Source organism: Vicugna pacos, chromosome 34, assembly GCF_048564905.1.
Source record: "Vicugna pacos chromosome 34, VicPac4, whole genome shotgun sequence".
In the NCBI taxonomy this organism is placed as follows: Eukaryota; Metazoa; Chordata; class Mammalia; order Artiodactyla; family Camelidae; genus Vicugna; species Vicugna pacos.
Genome location: NC_133020.1, coordinates 17,669,195 through 17,685,996, shown reverse-complemented (window position 1 = coordinate 17,685,996; position 16,802 = coordinate 17,669,195). Strand labels below are relative to the sequence as shown.

Here is a 16,802-nt window from a genome sequence, read left to right as displayed (position 1 = left end):
CCCTCCCCTCGCTTTCATCCTCCTATCCCCACCTCTCCAACCTCCGCTTTCATCCCCCTCCCCTCTCTTCTCCTCCCCGCTCCCGCCTGCCCCACCCCTGGGAAGCCCCTCCCGTCGGGCAGCGCCGCTTTATAAGCGGGTTCCCTGCCCGGGGGCGGCAGCGGCTGGTCGGCGGCAGCTCTGCGGGTGCGGGGGCGGCGAGCCCAGGACTGAGCGATCGCGGCCGGAGCGCGCCGGCCTCCGCCCGCACCGCCCTTCCGCCCGCCCTCCGGACGGCCGCAGCCCTGCGGGTCTCTGCTCCAGACCCACCCCCGCCCCACCCCGCGCGCCTCTGCCGCCTCTTCCAGAGCCCCAGCTTGCCGAGCGGCCGCCGCTGCCGCTGCCGTCGCCGCCGCCGTCACCGCGCCAGGTTCCGGCCGCGGCCACCTTCCGCCGTCCAGGGCCCCTCCGTCCCGGCCCCGGGACCCCGGCTCCCTGCCAGTCCCGGCCCCGGCCCCGGCCCCGACACCATGTCGGAGAAGAGCGTGGAGGCAGCGGCCGAGTTGAGCGCCAAGGTATGGGCGGGGCCGGCGGCGGCCCGGCCCCCGCGCGCCCCCCGGGCTCCGCGCGGTCGTGCGCCCCAGGCCGCCCCCGACGGCCCCATGCTGCTGCCTGGGCGCGGGGTCCCGGCGGATCCCGCTCCGCCCTCCCCCCAGCGCCCCAGCCTGGCGCTGCCTACCCGCTCCGCGCGGCTCGCGCCAGCGCCCTCTAGCTTCCCAAGTGCCGTGCGCCCGGCTCCCGGCCTGGCCTCTCCGGCCCCGCGCCGTCCCCACCCCTCTCCGGCCCCGTCTCGTGCGCCTCCACCCCGGCCGGTGCCCGTCGGAGCTCTTCGCGTCTCATCTACCGTGCCCCCTTCCCCGCGCCCCTCTCCGGCCACCCTGACCTCACCTTTCCTCCGCTAAGCGGTTTGAGAACCTCCAGTGTAAACAGGATTCTCCCGGGAGGCTGTTCCTCTCGGGCTCCTCCCCTCGAGGCCTGACCGTCTCTTGCTGCTCTTCTCCGACAGCTACTGCCTCAGTTTTCTCCTTCCCTCCTTTCCTTCCATCTACATCCATTCCTTCCTCCTCTGGCCTTCAGCTTTCTTTTCTCTCTATATCCCTCCTCCAGAGTCTCCCTCCAACCCCCGACTTAAAGATCCTTGAATTCCTATAAATCAGAAGGGGGCCGGGTATAGCCTTCGAAAAAGCTGAGGCTTAACATTGCATGGCATTACATCGCGCCGCCCTTCCCTGGCCCCATCCTTTCGCCCTTGCCTCTCTTCCATCCTTCCTGTAATTTCCCCAGGGAACCTTGTGAGTGTCGCTAGGGGAAATTAATTCGGCCAGGATTTGGGGGCTGGGAGCCCGACCTTGGGTGGGGGCGGTTGCTGAGGAGGTCACAGAGGTCTCCCGGAGGCCGGTGAAGTGAAAAGGAACCAATGGGATTCAAGTCAGTGGGAGAGAGGGGCTACGAATGAGATCTGACAAGGTGTGCCGAGCGGCCCTCCGGTGGGCTGTGCGATGGCATGTGACTTCACTGAGTAGGTGTCTTTGTATGTCTGAAATCCAGTGAGTGTGTGGGACTGCCCGTGTCAGTTACATGTGTGCATGTGGAGACATAGCTGTTCTGGAGCCATGTTGCCGCTTTGTGAAGGCCGAGTGGCTCCGCTGTGCTCTTGTGCTGTCTCAAGAGTGTGTGCCCGGATGCCCAAATACTGGGCCATGTGTCTCCGGATCGCGTGGGCGCCCCTCTGTAACTGTGTGTGAATCGGTGTCAGCTTGTGTCAGTGTCTGTGCCTGTGCTGAGTAATTGAGGCCAAAGAGCTGCTTAACACAAGACCTAGGTCACATACCCTCCTGGCAAAGGGATCATGGGAGGACAGTGACCAGGAGGACACAACGGGACAGGGGAGGAGAGGGCCCGGCCCCTTGGACTTTGGTCTTCAGTAGTCTCCCTCCCTCCATCAGCCTGCATGGGAAACTCAGGCCAGGGCCACACAGACTTGGTGCTGGGGGCCCCAGAGAGAAGCTGACGACCCCCTGGCTCTCCAGACCCAGGATGTAGGGAAAGCCCACCAGGTAATAGAAATGCCCTACTGAGCATGTGGCAAAGAAATGAGAACAGCAAAGTGGCAAGAAGCAACCCGAGCTGGAGTGACAGGGCAAGGGTTCTGCACTCCCCATAAAGCGAGAAAGGAGTTGGGTGTCCCTCCAGACACCAACCCACTCTCTTAGCCCCAACCCTGTTCCAGAAAGGACACACCCTCCCAGGGTGATCCACTCACCCAGAAAACTTCCATCCACATGGAATCAGATACACACCAACACCAGATCCGATCTGATCACACAGAGACACCATAGTGTCCCTCAGTGCCTGCCAAGGGGTAGGGTGGAGAGAGGACTGGAATCGAAATTGGAAGGGCTGCTGTGGTGTCCCAAGAGAGGGGACTCTTGTGAGAACCTCTCTGGGCCACATCAGAACCAGATGTCAAAGATGTGCTTGCTGGGGTCCTGGGAAGAGAGAGGGGCCGAGTAGAGGAAGAGGACTCTAGACAGGTACCTTTCCCCCTACTTTCCCGTCCTACCCACACAGACCTTGTCTGTCTCTCTTGGTCTACCATGTCCCACACTCTTTCCCTTCCAGGTTTCCTTTAACCTACTTCCCCTACATCCCCCCTGGAAATCCTACCGTTCTGCCACACCAGTGCACACACCACACCAATGCACTCACCGCGCTGTGCATGCGCCGCCATGCCCTTGCGCACACCACGGGTGGTCGGGAGGAGGAAGCTTCTTGCACTGTTTTGGGGTGGGAGTGGGCAGAAGTGAGAGGGGGCCGTTGGGAATCAGGCTAGGGGGCTCTTATTCCTGTAGTGTTTGGCCAAGTAGGAGCCTGAGGATTAGGGGGGCACACAGAGAAACAAAAGCATTCGAAGCTGGGGGGAATGCCCAGGAGAGAGTACTCAGGAAAAGGCCCCAGAGGTAGACAAAAGGCAGAGCAGGGCAGGCAGTGGGAGGGGGCAGGCGAAGAAGGCGGAGGGACCTCTAGAGGGGGTGGGGCGTCAGGACTGCGAGCAGATGGAGGGGATTTGCTTTGCTGAGCTGAACCCTTCAGCCAGTGAGGCTAGGCTGAACCTGGTGGGGGTGGTGAGCAGTTACCTTGGCTGCCTCTTCCCTGGCTTCACTTTGCCCCCTCCCTCGAGTCTTGGAGAAGGTACCTGGTCTCAACCTTTTTGTGGCCATGAGGACCCCGGGACCTCTGTTCTGTCTCTCAGCCACCCTGCCCACCTTCTCCATTTCACAGTCCTCTAAGCTCACTGCAGAGGGAGAACCGGGGCTGGAGGGCCTTAAGGGCTGCAGATCATTTGTGGTGAGAGAAAGGTGACCTCTCTCTCTCTTGTAGGACTTGAAGGAGAAGAAAGAGAAGGTGGAGGAGAAGGCAAGCCGGAAAGAACGAAAGAAAGAAGTAGTGGAGGTGCGGAAGGGTCACCTGCCCACTGAGCCCCCTGCTGCCTTCCTGGGGGCCCCGCCTTTTCCTGACCCCGCCCACCCCGCCGCCCCGCCCTCGGGGCCCTCCCAGGCCCCTTGCCATTGGTGGGGATGGTGGGCGGAGGCACAGGGCCAGCCTGACCACTCCCTCTCCTGGTCCCCACAGGAGGAGGAGAACGGGGCTGAGGAGGAGGAAGAAGAAACTGCTGAGGATGGAGAGGAGGAGGATGAAGGGGACGAGGAAGGTGGGGAGGGGCCGGGGAGGCTGGGCTCCAAGGAACAGGCAGGGTGGGTTTGAAGATCTGCAGCTGGGCTTCGGGCGACCACAGGGGGTCTCTGCCGGAGCTTCCTGCCCTTCCCCAATGACCCATTTCTGGCTCCTCAGATGAGGAAGAAGAAGAAGATGACGACGAAGGGCCCGCGCTGAAGAGAGCTGCTGAAGAGGAGGTTTGGGCTGGGTTGTGGGCTGAGGGGCTGTCAGGGATGCAGCAGGGCCGGGAGCCCTTTGGATTCAGACCGGATCCTGCTGGCGCCGGGGCGGGGGCTGGAGCGGGACTGGGGGCGGTCCCTCTCCAGTTTGACAGCTACCCCAGCTCTTTTCCTCTCCACAGGATGAAGCGGATCCCAAGCGGCAGAAGACAGAAAATGGGGCGTCGGCATGAGCCCCCTGCCAGTGGGCTGGGGGTGGGAGGCCCCTCAGGGCCTGGAGGTGGGGGTGGGGACAGCCGAGTGCAGCCACTCTTCACCTGTCTCCCTGCTCTGGGCCCTGCGCCAGAGCTGCCGCCCTCCCTCTCCCCAGCCTTCTCCTGCCGCCTCTCCATACACTGCCCCCTCCATCCTCACTGCCATCTTCCACCTCCTGACCTGCTCCATCTGAGCTCTCCAGCTGGTCCCCAGTTGCCCCCTCCCTCTCCCTTCTCCCTTCCTCCCTCCTGTCAGCCAATCCTACTCTCCTCCAGCCAATCTCACCCTCCTCGGCAGCCTCTCTTTCCTGTCCTCTGCATCCCAGCCTCACATCCTGCCCATCCCTACCCTGCCTGATCCCTGGGTCTCCCTCAGACACCCTCCTCTCAGACAGCGCCAGGCCGGGGTGGGGCCAGGGTTGGGGCCGAGCCCCACAGCTGCCCCCCTCCCCTCCCCTTTTTGTATAATTTAATAAAGAAACGGTCGCGCTTCTGTTTTTAACCTGTCTCCTGCTTTCCCGGTGCAGAGTAAGTAGGGTGGCCAAGGGCACATGCTGTCAGGGCCCCGCCCTTCTATAAAAAAGCAGCAGTACCCTCCTACCACCCACCACTTGAGAAGACAAGATTGCACTCTGGGGTGGGCAGGGAGTGTCTTTAAGAGCTGAATCCTGTCCTGGTTTTCCTGGTTTTGGATTATTAGGGCTGCTCCCTCCGGCCATACACACACCCTTCCCTCCTAGCAGGCACCAGGCTAGACACTGCTGAGCCCAGTGGAAAGCTACCAGCTCTATTGTGCTGAACCAGGCAAAGAAACAGCCTCAGAAACAGGAAGTCCCGCCCCTGAAGTGGGAGAAGGCTGGAGGCCTGGGTCTCAGCCTCCTTGGATGTTGTGAGAGTTGCCTGGTACTGAGGAAGTGAGCTCCTGGGGAGGCAGGGAGAACTCCAGGGCCTCCTGTGGCTCCAGGCCTGCTGTGTTCTGCCTGCTCAGGCTGGGTAGATCGCAGAGCTTCCCTGGCAGTCTCAGTCTTCCTTACCTAGTTCTGCCTCACTTTCCCCTGCATTTGGTCTCTGTTGCAAGATTTCTGCATTTCTCCAGGTCACCCTTGCCCTGCCTCAGTTTCCTCATCTGTACAATGCGGGATAATACTAGATTTCACGAGTTACTCCACGTAAAAGTTCCACTACGGTGCTCAGCACATAATGAAATCTCAACACAGTGTACCTATTTACCCTTGGGATGCTCTTCTTCAGACCTACCATTTGTAGGGTCTAGTAAAGCTGGAAGTCATCGGATGGGTGGGGAGGCAGGTGGACCAGGGCAGTGAGGTTCTGGGAAGTTATGGGAATGAGAGAGGAGATGAGTACCAAGGAAAGGGCTTGCTAAGAAAGGTGGCGACTGGGGAGGCAACTCAGAAGTGAGTAAACGGGTAGTTCAAGGCAGAAATGGTTTAGAGAGAAGAGCAGACGTCCCGAGAAAGGGAACAGTCAAGAGGGTGGGGGAGGAGTGGAGGGGGCGGTGGGGACACCCAGGACTGAGGAAATAAACAAGGGGAGTGCCACCACAGGGGTGGAGGGTAAGGCTGCTGGGAATCAGCCCCCTCAGACTTTCCACTGCGAAGCGAAACCGTGAGCCCTGGGGTGTTGGGGGGGGCAACGGGGAGGGGAAGTGGGGAAGGTGGAGGGAAGGCAGAAGGACAGGGGCCAGGGCCCTGGGAGCAGCAGAACAGCCTCCAGCTCAAGACAGCCACTTTGCCTCCACTCTGCTCTCTGCCTGCACCCAGCCCCATTCCCTGGGACCCCCCCACCCCACCCCACCCCACCCTAGACCCCACCCTCCCGTTGCCTGATCCAGCTAGCTTTCCTCTAGATTCCAGCCTCTGGTCATTGGTTCCTCCCCTCTCCAGGCCTCCATCCTTCTTTTTCTAGATTCTCTTCCTTCAGCTCCTTCTTTGCAGAACCTCTCTTTCGTCCATCAGTCCTTCTCCACTTTCTGACCTCTTCCCTCTGGACGGCTGTGTGGCCCAGGCCCAAGGGGAGATGCGGGAGGCTCATTTCCCGGTCTGGCTGTTTCTGCAACTGCTATGGGTGGCTGCAGGTAAGGGGGGGATGGCCCTCTGGGGGGGGTTGCCCTCCAGACCCACAGCAAGGGGTCAGTAGGGATCTCTCAATCGCTACACAGATGCCAAATTCTTAGATTAGGTGCCTTTCTTGGGGCAGTCCTTCAGAGCCTCTCTAGTTTCCCCCTTGGCAGGGAAGGGGCAGAAACCCAAGGTCTTCCTCAGCCCTGTTTCTCCCTAGGGAAACACTACGTCTCTTTCTCTACCTTGAAGTCTCTTGACTCATGGCCCTTCCTCTTGGCCTCTCTTTTCCTCCCCAGTGGAGGCTCCAGACCCTGGGGCAGAGGTCCCGGTGGTGTGGGCCCAGGAGGGGGCTCCTGCCCAACTCCCCTGCAGCCCCACAATCCCCCCCCAGGATCTCAGCCTTCTGCGAACAAGACATGTCACTTGGCAGCATCTACCGGACAGGTATGCATCCCAAACTGGGGCACCAGGACCCCCAAATCCAGCAGCAAAGGCATCTGGACCCACAATCCAAGGCCCAAGCCAGTCCTCCGCGTTCTCCCCTGAGCTGTCAGGCTCTCTGAAGCCAGTGGCTCAGCCTCCCCGGCCGCCCCTGCTGCACTCCTCCGCCAGCCTTTCCTCCGCTGAAGGTCCCCTCACACCTATGTCCCAGAACATGCCTGGCTCTCCAGTAGTGGATGGTGCTGGCCCTACGGGAGTGGGGGACGAGACGACTAGCGACCCAGAGATCCTCCCTTTGGGTGGGCTTCCTCATCCTCAGAGCGTGGTTGGGCTGCCTCTTCCCCGGGGCTTCCTCCCCCTCGGGTTTCTCAGTCCCATCTCGCTCCGTCCCAGTGGCCCCTCGGCGCCCTCCGCCCGGGGCCCGGGGCCCCGCGTCTACACGGTGCTGAGGCTGGCTCCCGGAGGCCTGCGCATCGGGAGGCCGCCCCTGCAGCCCCGCGTGCAGCTGGAAGAGCGCCGCGTCCAGCGCGGGGACTTCTCGCTGTGGCTGCGCCCGGCCCGACGCGCCGACGCCGGCGAGTACCGCGCCGCGGTGCTCCTCGGGGACCGCGCCCTCGCCTGCCGCCTCCGTCTGCGCGTGGGCCAGGCGGCGGGTAGGTCGGGGAGGGACGAGGGGAGCCGGGCTGGGAGGAGGGCGCCCCATTCCCCGCCGCCCCGGAGGCAGGAAGGGCTGAGCAGAGTCTGTGCTTCAAGGATGCGCCCTAGGCCCTGCTGGAGAACCCCCAGCAGAGGGGCGGAAGGGGGTGGTGAGCCTGCTGGCGGGTGGATGGTGCCCCCAGAGAAGCACGTGGGGGGGGGGAAGGCCTTGTGGAGAGATTGTATCACCCCTTGAGCTCCCCTTCCCCCACCCACAGCGGGAGTGCCAGGGTGGAGGAGGGGCGGCACCCCTTGGAGAGGAGAGTGCAGGGCTGGAGTGACTCAGTTCAGACATCTGTCTCTCGGGTAGAGTGGGAGTGGGGGTTGGGTTAGTGGGGAACCTCAAGCAAGACCTGGAGAAGGGGAGGGGGAGACCATGCCAAGTAAACTGGGGGGGAGGGGCAGGAGGGAAGTAGGCAGGAGACTCCTGGGTATCCATTTTAAGCACCTCCAGGCACCGCGCTGGTTGGGTGGGTGCGCTGGAGGACAGTTGGAAGGGAGAAGACAAAGAGATCTATAGCAAGGTACTTGTTTCCAGGAGCTTCCAGCTTAGGTGGCCTGCTGTGCTGGGAAAGTTGGCCTGATAACCTTCTCTGTCCTTGTGCAGTGACTGCCATGCCCCCAGGGCCTCTCTGGACCTCCAGTTGGGTCATTTTGAACTGCTCCTTCAGCCGCCCTGACTCCCCGGCCTCTGTGCACTGGTTCCGGGGCCGAGGCAGAGTCCCTGTTCAGGAGTCCCCCCATTATCACTTAGCTGGAAACTTCCTCTTCCTGCCCCAAGTCAGCCCCTTGGACTCTGGGGCCTGGGGCTGCATCCTCACCTACAGAGATGGCTTCAATGTCTCCATCACGTACAACCTCACTGTTCTGGGTAACTCCTCCACTCTGCCTTCACACTTGACCACAACCCCTTCCTGCCCCCCATCACCTCCCCCGTACTTATAAGCCCCCAAACCAGTTCTCCGGCAGTGATGCCACCTGTGATTGCAGTGGGCCTCACTGTCCCACCCCTTCCTTTCTCTTTTCCTTTGCAGCCTTTCAGCGCCTTCTCCCCTTCTAGCTTTTCCCTTGGCCATCCAGCCTCACTTGCTAGCCTTTGGTGTCCTGCTGGCCCACCTGCATTCTGGGGTTCTGAGCATCTTCAATGTTTCCATCTTATTCTGCCCCTTAACACTCTTCAGAGATGGACCACCTCTTTCACGCTTCTGCCTCCCTTCCCTGCAGACCCAGCAGTCCAGAGCCTCTGCACATTCCTCTCCACTTTAACTCGGGGTTCCCTCTTCTCTCCAGGTCTGGAGCCCGCAGTCCCTCTGACAGTGTACGCTGGAGCTGGTTCCCAGGTGGAGCTGCCCTGCCACCTGCCTCTAGATGTGGGAACCCAGTCTTCCCTCACTGCCACATGGGCCCTTCCTGGAGGAGGCCCTGACCTCCTGGTGGCTGGAGACCATGGCAACTTTACACTTCGACTGGAGGCTGTGGGCCAGGCCCAGGCTGGGACCTACACCTGCCGTGTCCATCTACAGAGGCAGCAGCTCAGTGCCACTGTCACTTTGGCAGTCATCACAGGTCAGCCCCAGACGGGAAAGGACAGGGAGGAAAGGCTGGCTGGGCAAAGACTGGGCCAGTCCACTTCATGATGCCAGGCCATGGGGCACAGGTTAGAGGGGCTGCCCCTTGTACCTCCTCTTTTCTCGCCCCCATATAATGAACTGAAACTGAAAATCTCCCCTGAGTCATTGGATGAACGTCCCACTCTTTTGTAAGGGACTCCCCTGCTCTGAATTGGGCGGAGGGTCTGAGAAGTTAGGAGGAGAGGTGGCAAAAGTTCGAATGGTTCAAAAGAGACGGAGTACATTTTAAGAGTCCTTGTCCATGTTGGGGTCAGGGCTTGGGGTAAAGTTGCAGGAAATGACCTGGATTTGGGAGGAGTTAATAAATCAGTCCCTTAGTCGGCAAATATTTACCGAGTGAGGACTTTTCAAGACAGTCTTAAAACAAGCACAGGAAAAAAACTCAGAAAGTATGTGCTGATTGATCAGTAACTATCACAGCTTGGCTGCCACTGCAGTGCTCGCCTGTGGGCACTAAATGGTAGCACTACATGGTAGGTGCTTAATAATGCATGTTGGTTGAATGAATAAATGACTATGCTAACAAGTAATACATCTCCCAAAGGCCAGTGCTGAATTTCTACCTGCTTCCCACATCTTTGCCTAGATCTTGTACCCACACCTCAGCCGTTGGGAGCACTTTTTCCCCACAGTACCATCTTTTCCCCACATCCAGTCCTCTTGTGAAGTCTGCTTTCTAGCAGTAACTCCAGTTGTGTCCCACTCCTCCTGAAACCTGGCCTCCTCCTTCCCCGACGTCCCATCAGTCGACAAAGCCTACCACGTCTTTCTGTCCAAGGTCTTCCCCAGGGTCAGCTGTCTTGAGTCAGTTTTCCATGTTATCTGCATGACAGCTCAACGGGAGAGAGACTGTTGCCCCTGTTTTACAGAGAAGGAACTTTCCCAAGGTCGCCCTGCTGAGAAGTGCCGGACTTGGGTCTAAACTCAGATGTCTGTGCCACCAAATCTTCGAGGTGCTGTCTCTAGATCAGTTAGTCTGTTCTCTAGACATTCAGAAAGAGGGATAGAGATCATGGGTGGGAGGGGGCACACAGGTGCGAGCCACAGCACGGAAGAAGGAAAATGCAAGACATCCTGGGGACCAACTCACCTGACCAATATTGGGGGTTCTGAGCATTCGAGTAGAAAGTCATGTAAAAGAATCTGAAATAGTATTTGTTATGTGATCCGGGCCAGTTTGAATTTGAACAGTCCCCTGAAGGCAGTAGGGAGCCTGGAAAGTTTTGGAGCAGCAGAGTGATCTGACCAGAGCTTTGCCTTGATAAGATTAATTGGGCCATGACCCCGATCTCCTCCCCTCAACCTCACCCAATCAGAGCCCAGGTGAGTCAAGGCGACTGAGACTTGGGAGTTGAACCTATGCTTTCATGTAAAGGGGTCAAGGCCCCCAAAGGTCTCTTCCCTCTGATTTTTTCAGTGACTTCCCAATCCTCTGGGTTACCTGGCAACCTGAGAAAACTGCTTTGTGAGGTGACTCCTGCATCCGGACAAGAGCGGTTCATGTGGAGCCCACTGGACAAGCGGTCTTGGAGGAGTTTCCCAGGCCCCTGGCTGGTGATGCAGGAAGCCAGACTCCTTTCCCAGCCCTGGCAGTGCCATATGTACCAGGGGGAGAGGCTGCTCGGGACAGCGGTATACTTCACTGAGCCGTCTGGCCCAGGTCCGAGACCCCACAGCACCATAGCCCCAGCTCCGAGCAGTCATCTCCATCCCACTTCCAGACCCCCTCCCGCCCCGTCCCCACTCTGCTTTCCAACCAGGGACCTGACTTCTGGCTCTTGTCTAGGCCTGATCCACTTCTGCCACTAATTAGCTGAGTGACCCTGGACAAATCCCTTGGACCCCCTGGGTCTCATTGTTCACATCTGTAATGTGGGGGTGTGGCAAGACGTCCTTTCAGCCATGACCCTCTGCCGAATCCAATCCTGCACTCTCTCCATAGGTGCCCAACGCTCTGGGAGAGCCCCAGGTGCCCGGAAAACGGGCCACTTCCCTCTCCTCGTCCTTGGTGTCCTTTTCCTGCTCTTTTTGGTGACTGGAGCCTTTAGCTTCCACCTTTGGAGAAGACGGGTGAGCCAGGAACCCCCCCTCCCCAGTCCTCAGAGTGCTGACTGGCACCCTTTCCTCAGGAAGATGGGCAAGGTGGACCCCTGGACTTGCCCTTAGAGCCCCTCTCCATGAGCCTCTGCTCTGCAGGGACCCCTCGTGCCTGAAGGACCAGAGGGAGGCTCAGAGGGGCTGAGAGCAGGCCTGGGACCAGGCGGGCAGGGAGGGGCTGCTCCTTCCCTTCTCCCCTTCCTCCTCCTACCTCTGCGTCTGTCTTCCCACAGTGGCGACCAAGAAGGTTCTCTGCCTTAGAGCATGGGACTCACCCACCTCAGGCTCAGGGCAAGACAGGGGACCTGGAGCCGGAGCCCCAGCCGGAGCCCGAGCCAGAGCCCGAGCCGGAGCAGCCCTGACCGGAGCTGAGCACCCCGTGCACCCGCAGCTCAGTCCAAATAAACTCCCCGTCAGCAGCAAGCCCGAGTCTGGCCGCTTCTTGCCCAGGGAAGATTCTGTCTCTCCCCAGCCCCCGAGGCCTCCCTTCTCGCAGCCCGGTCTCCTGACCTACTTTCCCCAGCCAGTCTCTCATCTGCCCCCTTTCCGTTCCTGGTTCTTCGTGATTTTTCCTTCCTGGTCTCTCTTGCCTGTTGTCTCTCCCGGACGGTCGTTTTTTTCTGGAAGGTCCGACACACCCTCACCCCTCACCCCTCCAGCCCTCTCCTCCGTCCTTCTATCGTTCTGCTCATGTCGCGTGGCTGCCCTGGTTTCTTTACATTTTGTCCCTCTGACCCACCGCACGCTCACCCCACCTCAGCACCGCGCTTCGCCCTCCGGGTGCAGCACGCGCGCGCGCGCGCGCGCACGCACACACACACACACACACACACACACACTCCTCTCTCTAGTCCTCCCGGAGGTGGGGTCTCGCAACCTTCCTGGGTGGCAGCCTCCGCCCCACCCCCACGATCCTCAGCCCTGGGCGCCCTGTCTGGTCCCAGACATGAGAACACATTGCCACCCAGTGGTCTCTGTTTGTCACACAGCACCCGAGGTCATGGGGCGGGCTGGCGCAGCCCGGGGAGAATAGCAGTGAGGGGCCAGGCGGCACAGATGCCCGCGTGCTGGCTCTGCCTTTGTGGCTGCACCCTCCGTGGTGCATAGGAGCGCGCACTAGCAGCTGTCTCCTGATCTGTGCTCCCTTCAGGGCAGGGACTGAGCAGCACATCTCCCAGCTGGGGAAGTTTAGGATCCAAGTTTGACACAGGGGAGTCCCAGGAACAGAGGCCCCACGCGGGGAGGAAAGCAGCCAGCAAGACTCTGATGGCCGCTGAGGCCCGAGGAGTCAGGAGACCAGGATTCTGATTCTGGTAGTGCTGATGTGACCAGAGCTAGTCTTTCTGAGCCTCGGTTTACTCACCAATTATATGGGACAATGATGATAATCCAACCAAACGAGTTGTTGAGAATATACTGGATAATAAAAGGGCTTTGAAAACTGTGACATGTGCTGAGCACCCGTTTACGAAAGAGGAGCAGGCCTGATCTGGTCGTGGTCGTGCAGGGAAGATGAAGTTCCCCCTCTCTCTCTCCCTCCCACCCTTGGAGGGACTATTCATCTGGGCTTCAGCAGAGCATGCACATGCACGCTTGCACACACACACACAGCCTCACCCCACCGAGACCCAGCCTTCTGCCTGCAGTGTGTGCAGGGCTCTGGACTTGGGCTGAGGACGCTGTCACCCTGGACAGAAAGGAGAACACGTCACAAGTGGGGGAGCTGGCCTGCAGGAGCAGGAGGCATGTGGTGCACAGACGTGCTGTGACAAAGGCCCTGCTGCTGTCCCACCGAGCCTGTGTGCATGGGGACACACACAAACCATGGAGCTGAGGACCCGTCCCATGGAGACACAATGGCCAGAGATTTGGGGACAGAGGACAGGGAGCAGGGAATCTACTTTGTGCAGAGGCCAAGTGGGGAGTGGCGCCCTCTGAAGCCTGAATAATGAACCGTTTAAGGCCATCTGAGTTTCCCAGCCTCAGGAGGGTGGTGGCCCTTGCCTTGTCACAGGCAGGGACGCAGTGGCACAGAAAGGAAGCTCTGGTGCTGGCCAGGGATAGTCACACTGTAAGGTGAGGCCTGAGTTCCCTTTGCGAAGCCACCGGAGCAGCATCCCACCCTGTGCCGTGGGCTTGGGGCGCTGCCGAGGAGACTCCTGGGCTCTACCCACAGCCCTGCTCTCCACCAGGTTCCAATGGTGCTGGGGTTTCCTGGAAAGTTCTGTGGGTGACGTTTTTCCTCTCTGCTAAGTAACACCCGCTGCCCTTTGGGCTTGTGAGAGGAGTTACTGAGGAGTCACTGGCTTTGTGCAGGGACTTCCCCTCGCTCCTGCACAAAGGGGACAGGGAGGGGACAGGCAGAGCGAAGGGCCACCTGTTCCTCCACCCACTAAGGAAGAGGAAAGCAGAGGGCGGAAGGAAGAGGGTGCAGGGGGCTTGTGCATACAGCGCTCCTTTGATTCATCTTACCCTCTTCTCTGTGGGGTCTCTCCTAGCAGGGTGACACATTCCTGCTCCTGCCCCTCTTCTCCCAAGCCCCCTCCCCAACCAGCAAGATAACCTCCAGCCCTTTTCCTGTCTTCTTAGGGCATTCCAGGGAGCTAGGTTAATTCATCCTGTAACCCCAAGTTTATCTGCAGGGAGCTAGTGGGGGCTGTGGGCAGAATCATCTTAGGCCCTTGTTAAAAAGGAAGGAGGTGTGCTAGTTGTCCACTGACACATAACAAATCACAAAACTCGTGATTGAAAACAATAAACATATTATCTCACAAGTTCAGGAATCTGGGAGCAGCCTGGCTGAGTAATTCTGGTGCAGGTCTCTTTTAGGGTGGCTGCCCAGATATGGGCCAGTGTTGTAGTCATCGGGAGGCTTGGCTGTGCTGGAGGATCTGGTTCCAAGAAGACTCCCTCAAGTGGCTGCTGGCCTGAGACGTAGTCCCTCCCAACATGGACCTCTTCATAGGGCTGCTCACGACAGAGCAGGTCTTTATAACCTCATCTGGAGAGTGACATTCTATCCCTTCTGTCTGTCCTGTTCTGTTGGTCGCAGAGACCACTCGGTAGGAAGGGATAACACACGGGCATAAACTGAAGGAGGCAGGGATCATTGAGGGCCGTCTGGCACCATCAGGCCATCAGAGTGGGGAACAGTGCCTGAGAGAGACCTAGGCCAAGAGCGGAAGAGTCCTCTCTGAGTACCTTCACCCCCAGCCCTGCCATGAACCTGACAGCCTCCTCCATGTCTGCCATCCAGAAGCTCTGGAAGCCAAATGAAGTCCAGAGCTTTGCCAAGTCAAGTGTGTCAGGCAAGAGGCCATGCTGTGCTCATTCAGACCTGTGGTCACATTTGCCAGTGTGTCCCCCATCCCTGATTTGGTCTCATCTTCACGGGTCAGGGCAGCCCCAGAAAGCTCCCAGCCCCACCTGCCAGAGGTATGAGGGCTCAGACCTGGGCCCCGGCTGCTACACCTCCCACTGAGGAGATGAACGAAGAGCTTAGGTTTCCCTGCTCGGGCCCACCCCAAGGTGGAGCTCACCCTTTGAAGGGAATGAGGCTGGGGTGATGATGAGTTCTATCTGTTCCACTCTGCGGCTGACAGTTTCTCCAAAGGGCTGCAGGTGCCAGCTGGCTGAGCCCAGGCTGGGCTCTGAAATTTGCCTGCTCATACCTTCCATGGGGCGGGAGGTCTAGGAACCATCCTCTGAGAAATGCAGAAAGTGGTCCTGGGGTCAGAGGGGATGTGGCCGGGGTGGAGGTGGGTCAGCCTGGCAAGACTCTGCTTCCCAGGGAACAGTCTGTGTGGCCCCTCCCCCATGGCCTCCATCTCTGAGCCCTGCCCCCACCCCCTTTGCAGAGGGTATCAGTGCAGCTGCAGATGTTCTGGTAAGGAGGTCACCACAGGACCGCACCTGGGGCCTCCAACTTTCCTGCTCCTCAGGCGGCCTTACTGCTTCCCCCGTAGCCCTGTCCTGAGGCTGGATTCCCTCAGCCTCCATCTCTTTCTCCCTTCCTGGCCTCCTCGCCCCACACCCCAGCTTGGACATAGAATACATGCAGCATATTTATCAGGAACCAGGAGACTTCTGGAAATCCCCAGGCTCCATGCCAACAGTCATATGATGGGGCAGATAGCTTAACTTCAGTTTCTCTTGTGCAAAATGAGGATAGTAGTACCTACTGAAAAGGTTTGGCACGCGCTAATGTACGTGAAAGTGCTTTGAAAATGGAAAATCTCTCTATAGATGCGAGGGATCGTGGCGATGCTGAGGCTCAGAGGCCCCGGATGAGCTTGTTGACCTCATACCCTCTCCACTGCTGTGGGAAAAGACTTCCATTCACCTCATCCTGGACTTTTTTTTTTAATTGAAGTATGGTTGATTTACAGTATTATATTAGTCTCAGGTGTAAAGCAGAGTGATTCAGTATTTTTATAGATTATACTCCATTTAAAGCTATTATGAAACAATGGCTATATTTCCCTGGGTTGTACAACATATTCTTGTTGCTTATTTTGTACATAGTAGTTTCTCTTAATCGCCTACCCTTTCTTGCCCTTTCCCCCTCCACCTGGCATTTCTTTCTTCCTTCCTTCCTTTTTTTTTTTTTTTTGGTGGAGGTATTGGGGATTCAACCCAGGACTTAGTGCTTGCTAACTGTGCGCTCTACCACTGAGCCGTTACCCTCCCCGCCTGGCCTTTCTTAATGCAGGGGAGAGGCCGTAGGATGAGAGGGATCTTCCAGGGACTGGGGACCAAGCAAGAAAGCCCAAATCCCAGTTCCATCAGTTGTGGTTACTAGCTTTGCAACTGTTAGCAACTCTGTCAAACGCTTCAAGCCTCAGTTTCCTCATCTGTATGGTCTGAAAAACAATTCTTATGTCTGATCATTGTTGTGCAAATTAAAGACACAACCATATAAAGCACACAACAGTACTAAGTGTTCAATATAAACTTGCCATCTCTTCCTCTTTTCTTTTCCTGTTTAAACACCCCAGAGGGAGAGCCGGGTTCTTGGGACATTGACTCCTGGGAACCTGTCTTCACAGGCAGCCACAGGCAACAGACCCAAGAGCTGGGTGGCATCACACAGTCCACCTGTTACCAACCAGTAGGTCCTGCGTTCCATCCAACCCTTGGAATGCTTTGTGTGATTGAAATGTTGTAGAAAAACGTGTTATAGCTCAGTGTAAAAGCTCGGTGTTACAGCTCAGTTGTGACAGCAACTTGCATCCGGGTGAGAGACCAAGCAGCCTCCCGAGAGTTGGAGAATTCAGGTTTCTTACGCCACAGGGCCCACAGAAGTTAACACTCCAAGCTCTGGACTCCATCTGTAGGTTTACACAGGCTTTTATAGGCTGCCAGTTTACACTTTGCAACATTGTATGCAAATAAGGTATAACAAAAGTTGACTAATTAGGAACAAGCTTTGTAGAAATGGACCAATCAGGAGGGAGAGAAGTAACCAATCAGGAGTGAGCTCCATGCAAATGAAGTACTACAAATGGACCAATCAGAAGTTAGGAAATGGACCAATCAGGAGTGAAGGAAATAACCAATCAGGAGTGAGCTCAGGGAACCAATAAAATTTTAGGGGTAAGTTCCACTTTCCTAGAAATAAGCCATTTCAGAGGCAAAAAGTGAGATAGAGCCTCTGGGCCAGGAAAC

At 58.0% G+C, this 16,802-nt stretch overlaps 2 protein-coding genes across 4 annotated transcripts; both read left to right on the top strand.

The window, feature by feature from the left end:
- The first annotated feature begins 24 nt into the window (after positions 1-24).
- PTMS (parathymosin) lies at positions 25-4,691 on the top strand. Its single transcript, XM_072954672.1, has 5 exons — positions 25-554; positions 3,421-3,492; positions 3,673-3,751; positions 3,892-3,953; positions 4,118-4,691. The coding sequence occupies exons 1-5, from the start codon at positions 510-512 to the stop codon at positions 4,166-4,168; spliced, it is 309 nt and encodes a 102-aa protein (XP_072810773.1). The 5' UTR covers positions 25-509; the 3' UTR covers positions 4,169-4,691.
- A 130-nt stretch (positions 4,692-4,821) lies between these two features.
- LAG3 (lymphocyte activating 3) lies at positions 4,822-11,558 on the top strand. Of its 3 annotated transcripts, XM_072954671.1 has the most exons (8): positions 4,822-6,284; positions 6,567-6,714; positions 7,105-7,364; positions 8,015-8,278; positions 8,698-8,973; positions 10,456-10,698; positions 10,981-11,108; positions 11,369-11,558. In XM_072954671.1, the coding sequence occupies exons 1-8, from the start codon at positions 6,227-6,229 to the stop codon at positions 11,495-11,497; spliced, it is 1,506 nt and encodes a 501-aa protein (XP_072810772.1). In that variant the 5' UTR covers positions 4,822-6,226; the 3' UTR covers positions 11,498-11,558. The 3 variants fall into 3 exon arrangements, with proteins under 3 accessions (XP_072810772.1, XP_072810770.1, XP_072810771.1); XM_072954669.1 differs by having other exon boundaries at positions 6,037-6,284; positions 6,567-7,364; XM_072954670.1 differs by lacking the exon at positions 8,015-8,278 and having other exon boundaries at positions 6,037-6,284; positions 6,567-7,364.
- The last annotated feature ends 5,244 nt before the right edge of the window (positions 11,559-16,802 follow it).

Excerpts from the sequence above, each read along its gene's own strand:
- PTMS (XM_072954672.1), top strand. The coding sequence starts at position 510 with ATGTCGGAGAAGAGCGTGGAGGCAGCGGCCGAGTTGAGCGCCAAG. Across the intron at positions 3,493-3,672 it reads GAAAGAAAGAAGTAGTGGAG|GAGGAGGAGAACGGGGCTGA; the intron begins GTGCGGAAGGGT and ends TGGTCCCCACAG. Across the intron at positions 3,752-3,891 it reads GGATGAAGGGGACGAGGAAG|ATGAGGAAGAAGAAGAAGAT; the intron begins GTGGGGAGGGGC and ends CTGGCTCCTCAG.
- LAG3 (XM_072954669.1), top strand. The coding sequence starts at position 6,227 with ATGCGGGAGGCTCATTTCCCGGTCTGGCTGTTTCTGCAACTGCTATGG. Across the intron at positions 8,279-8,697 it reads GTACAACCTCACTGTTCTGG|GTCTGGAGCCCGCAGTCCCT; the intron begins GTAACTCCTCCA and ends TCTTCTCTCCAG. Across the intron at positions 10,699-10,980 it reads CACTGAGCCGTCTGGCCCAG|GTGCCCAACGCTCTGGGAGA; the intron begins GTCCGAGACCCC and ends CTCTCTCCATAG.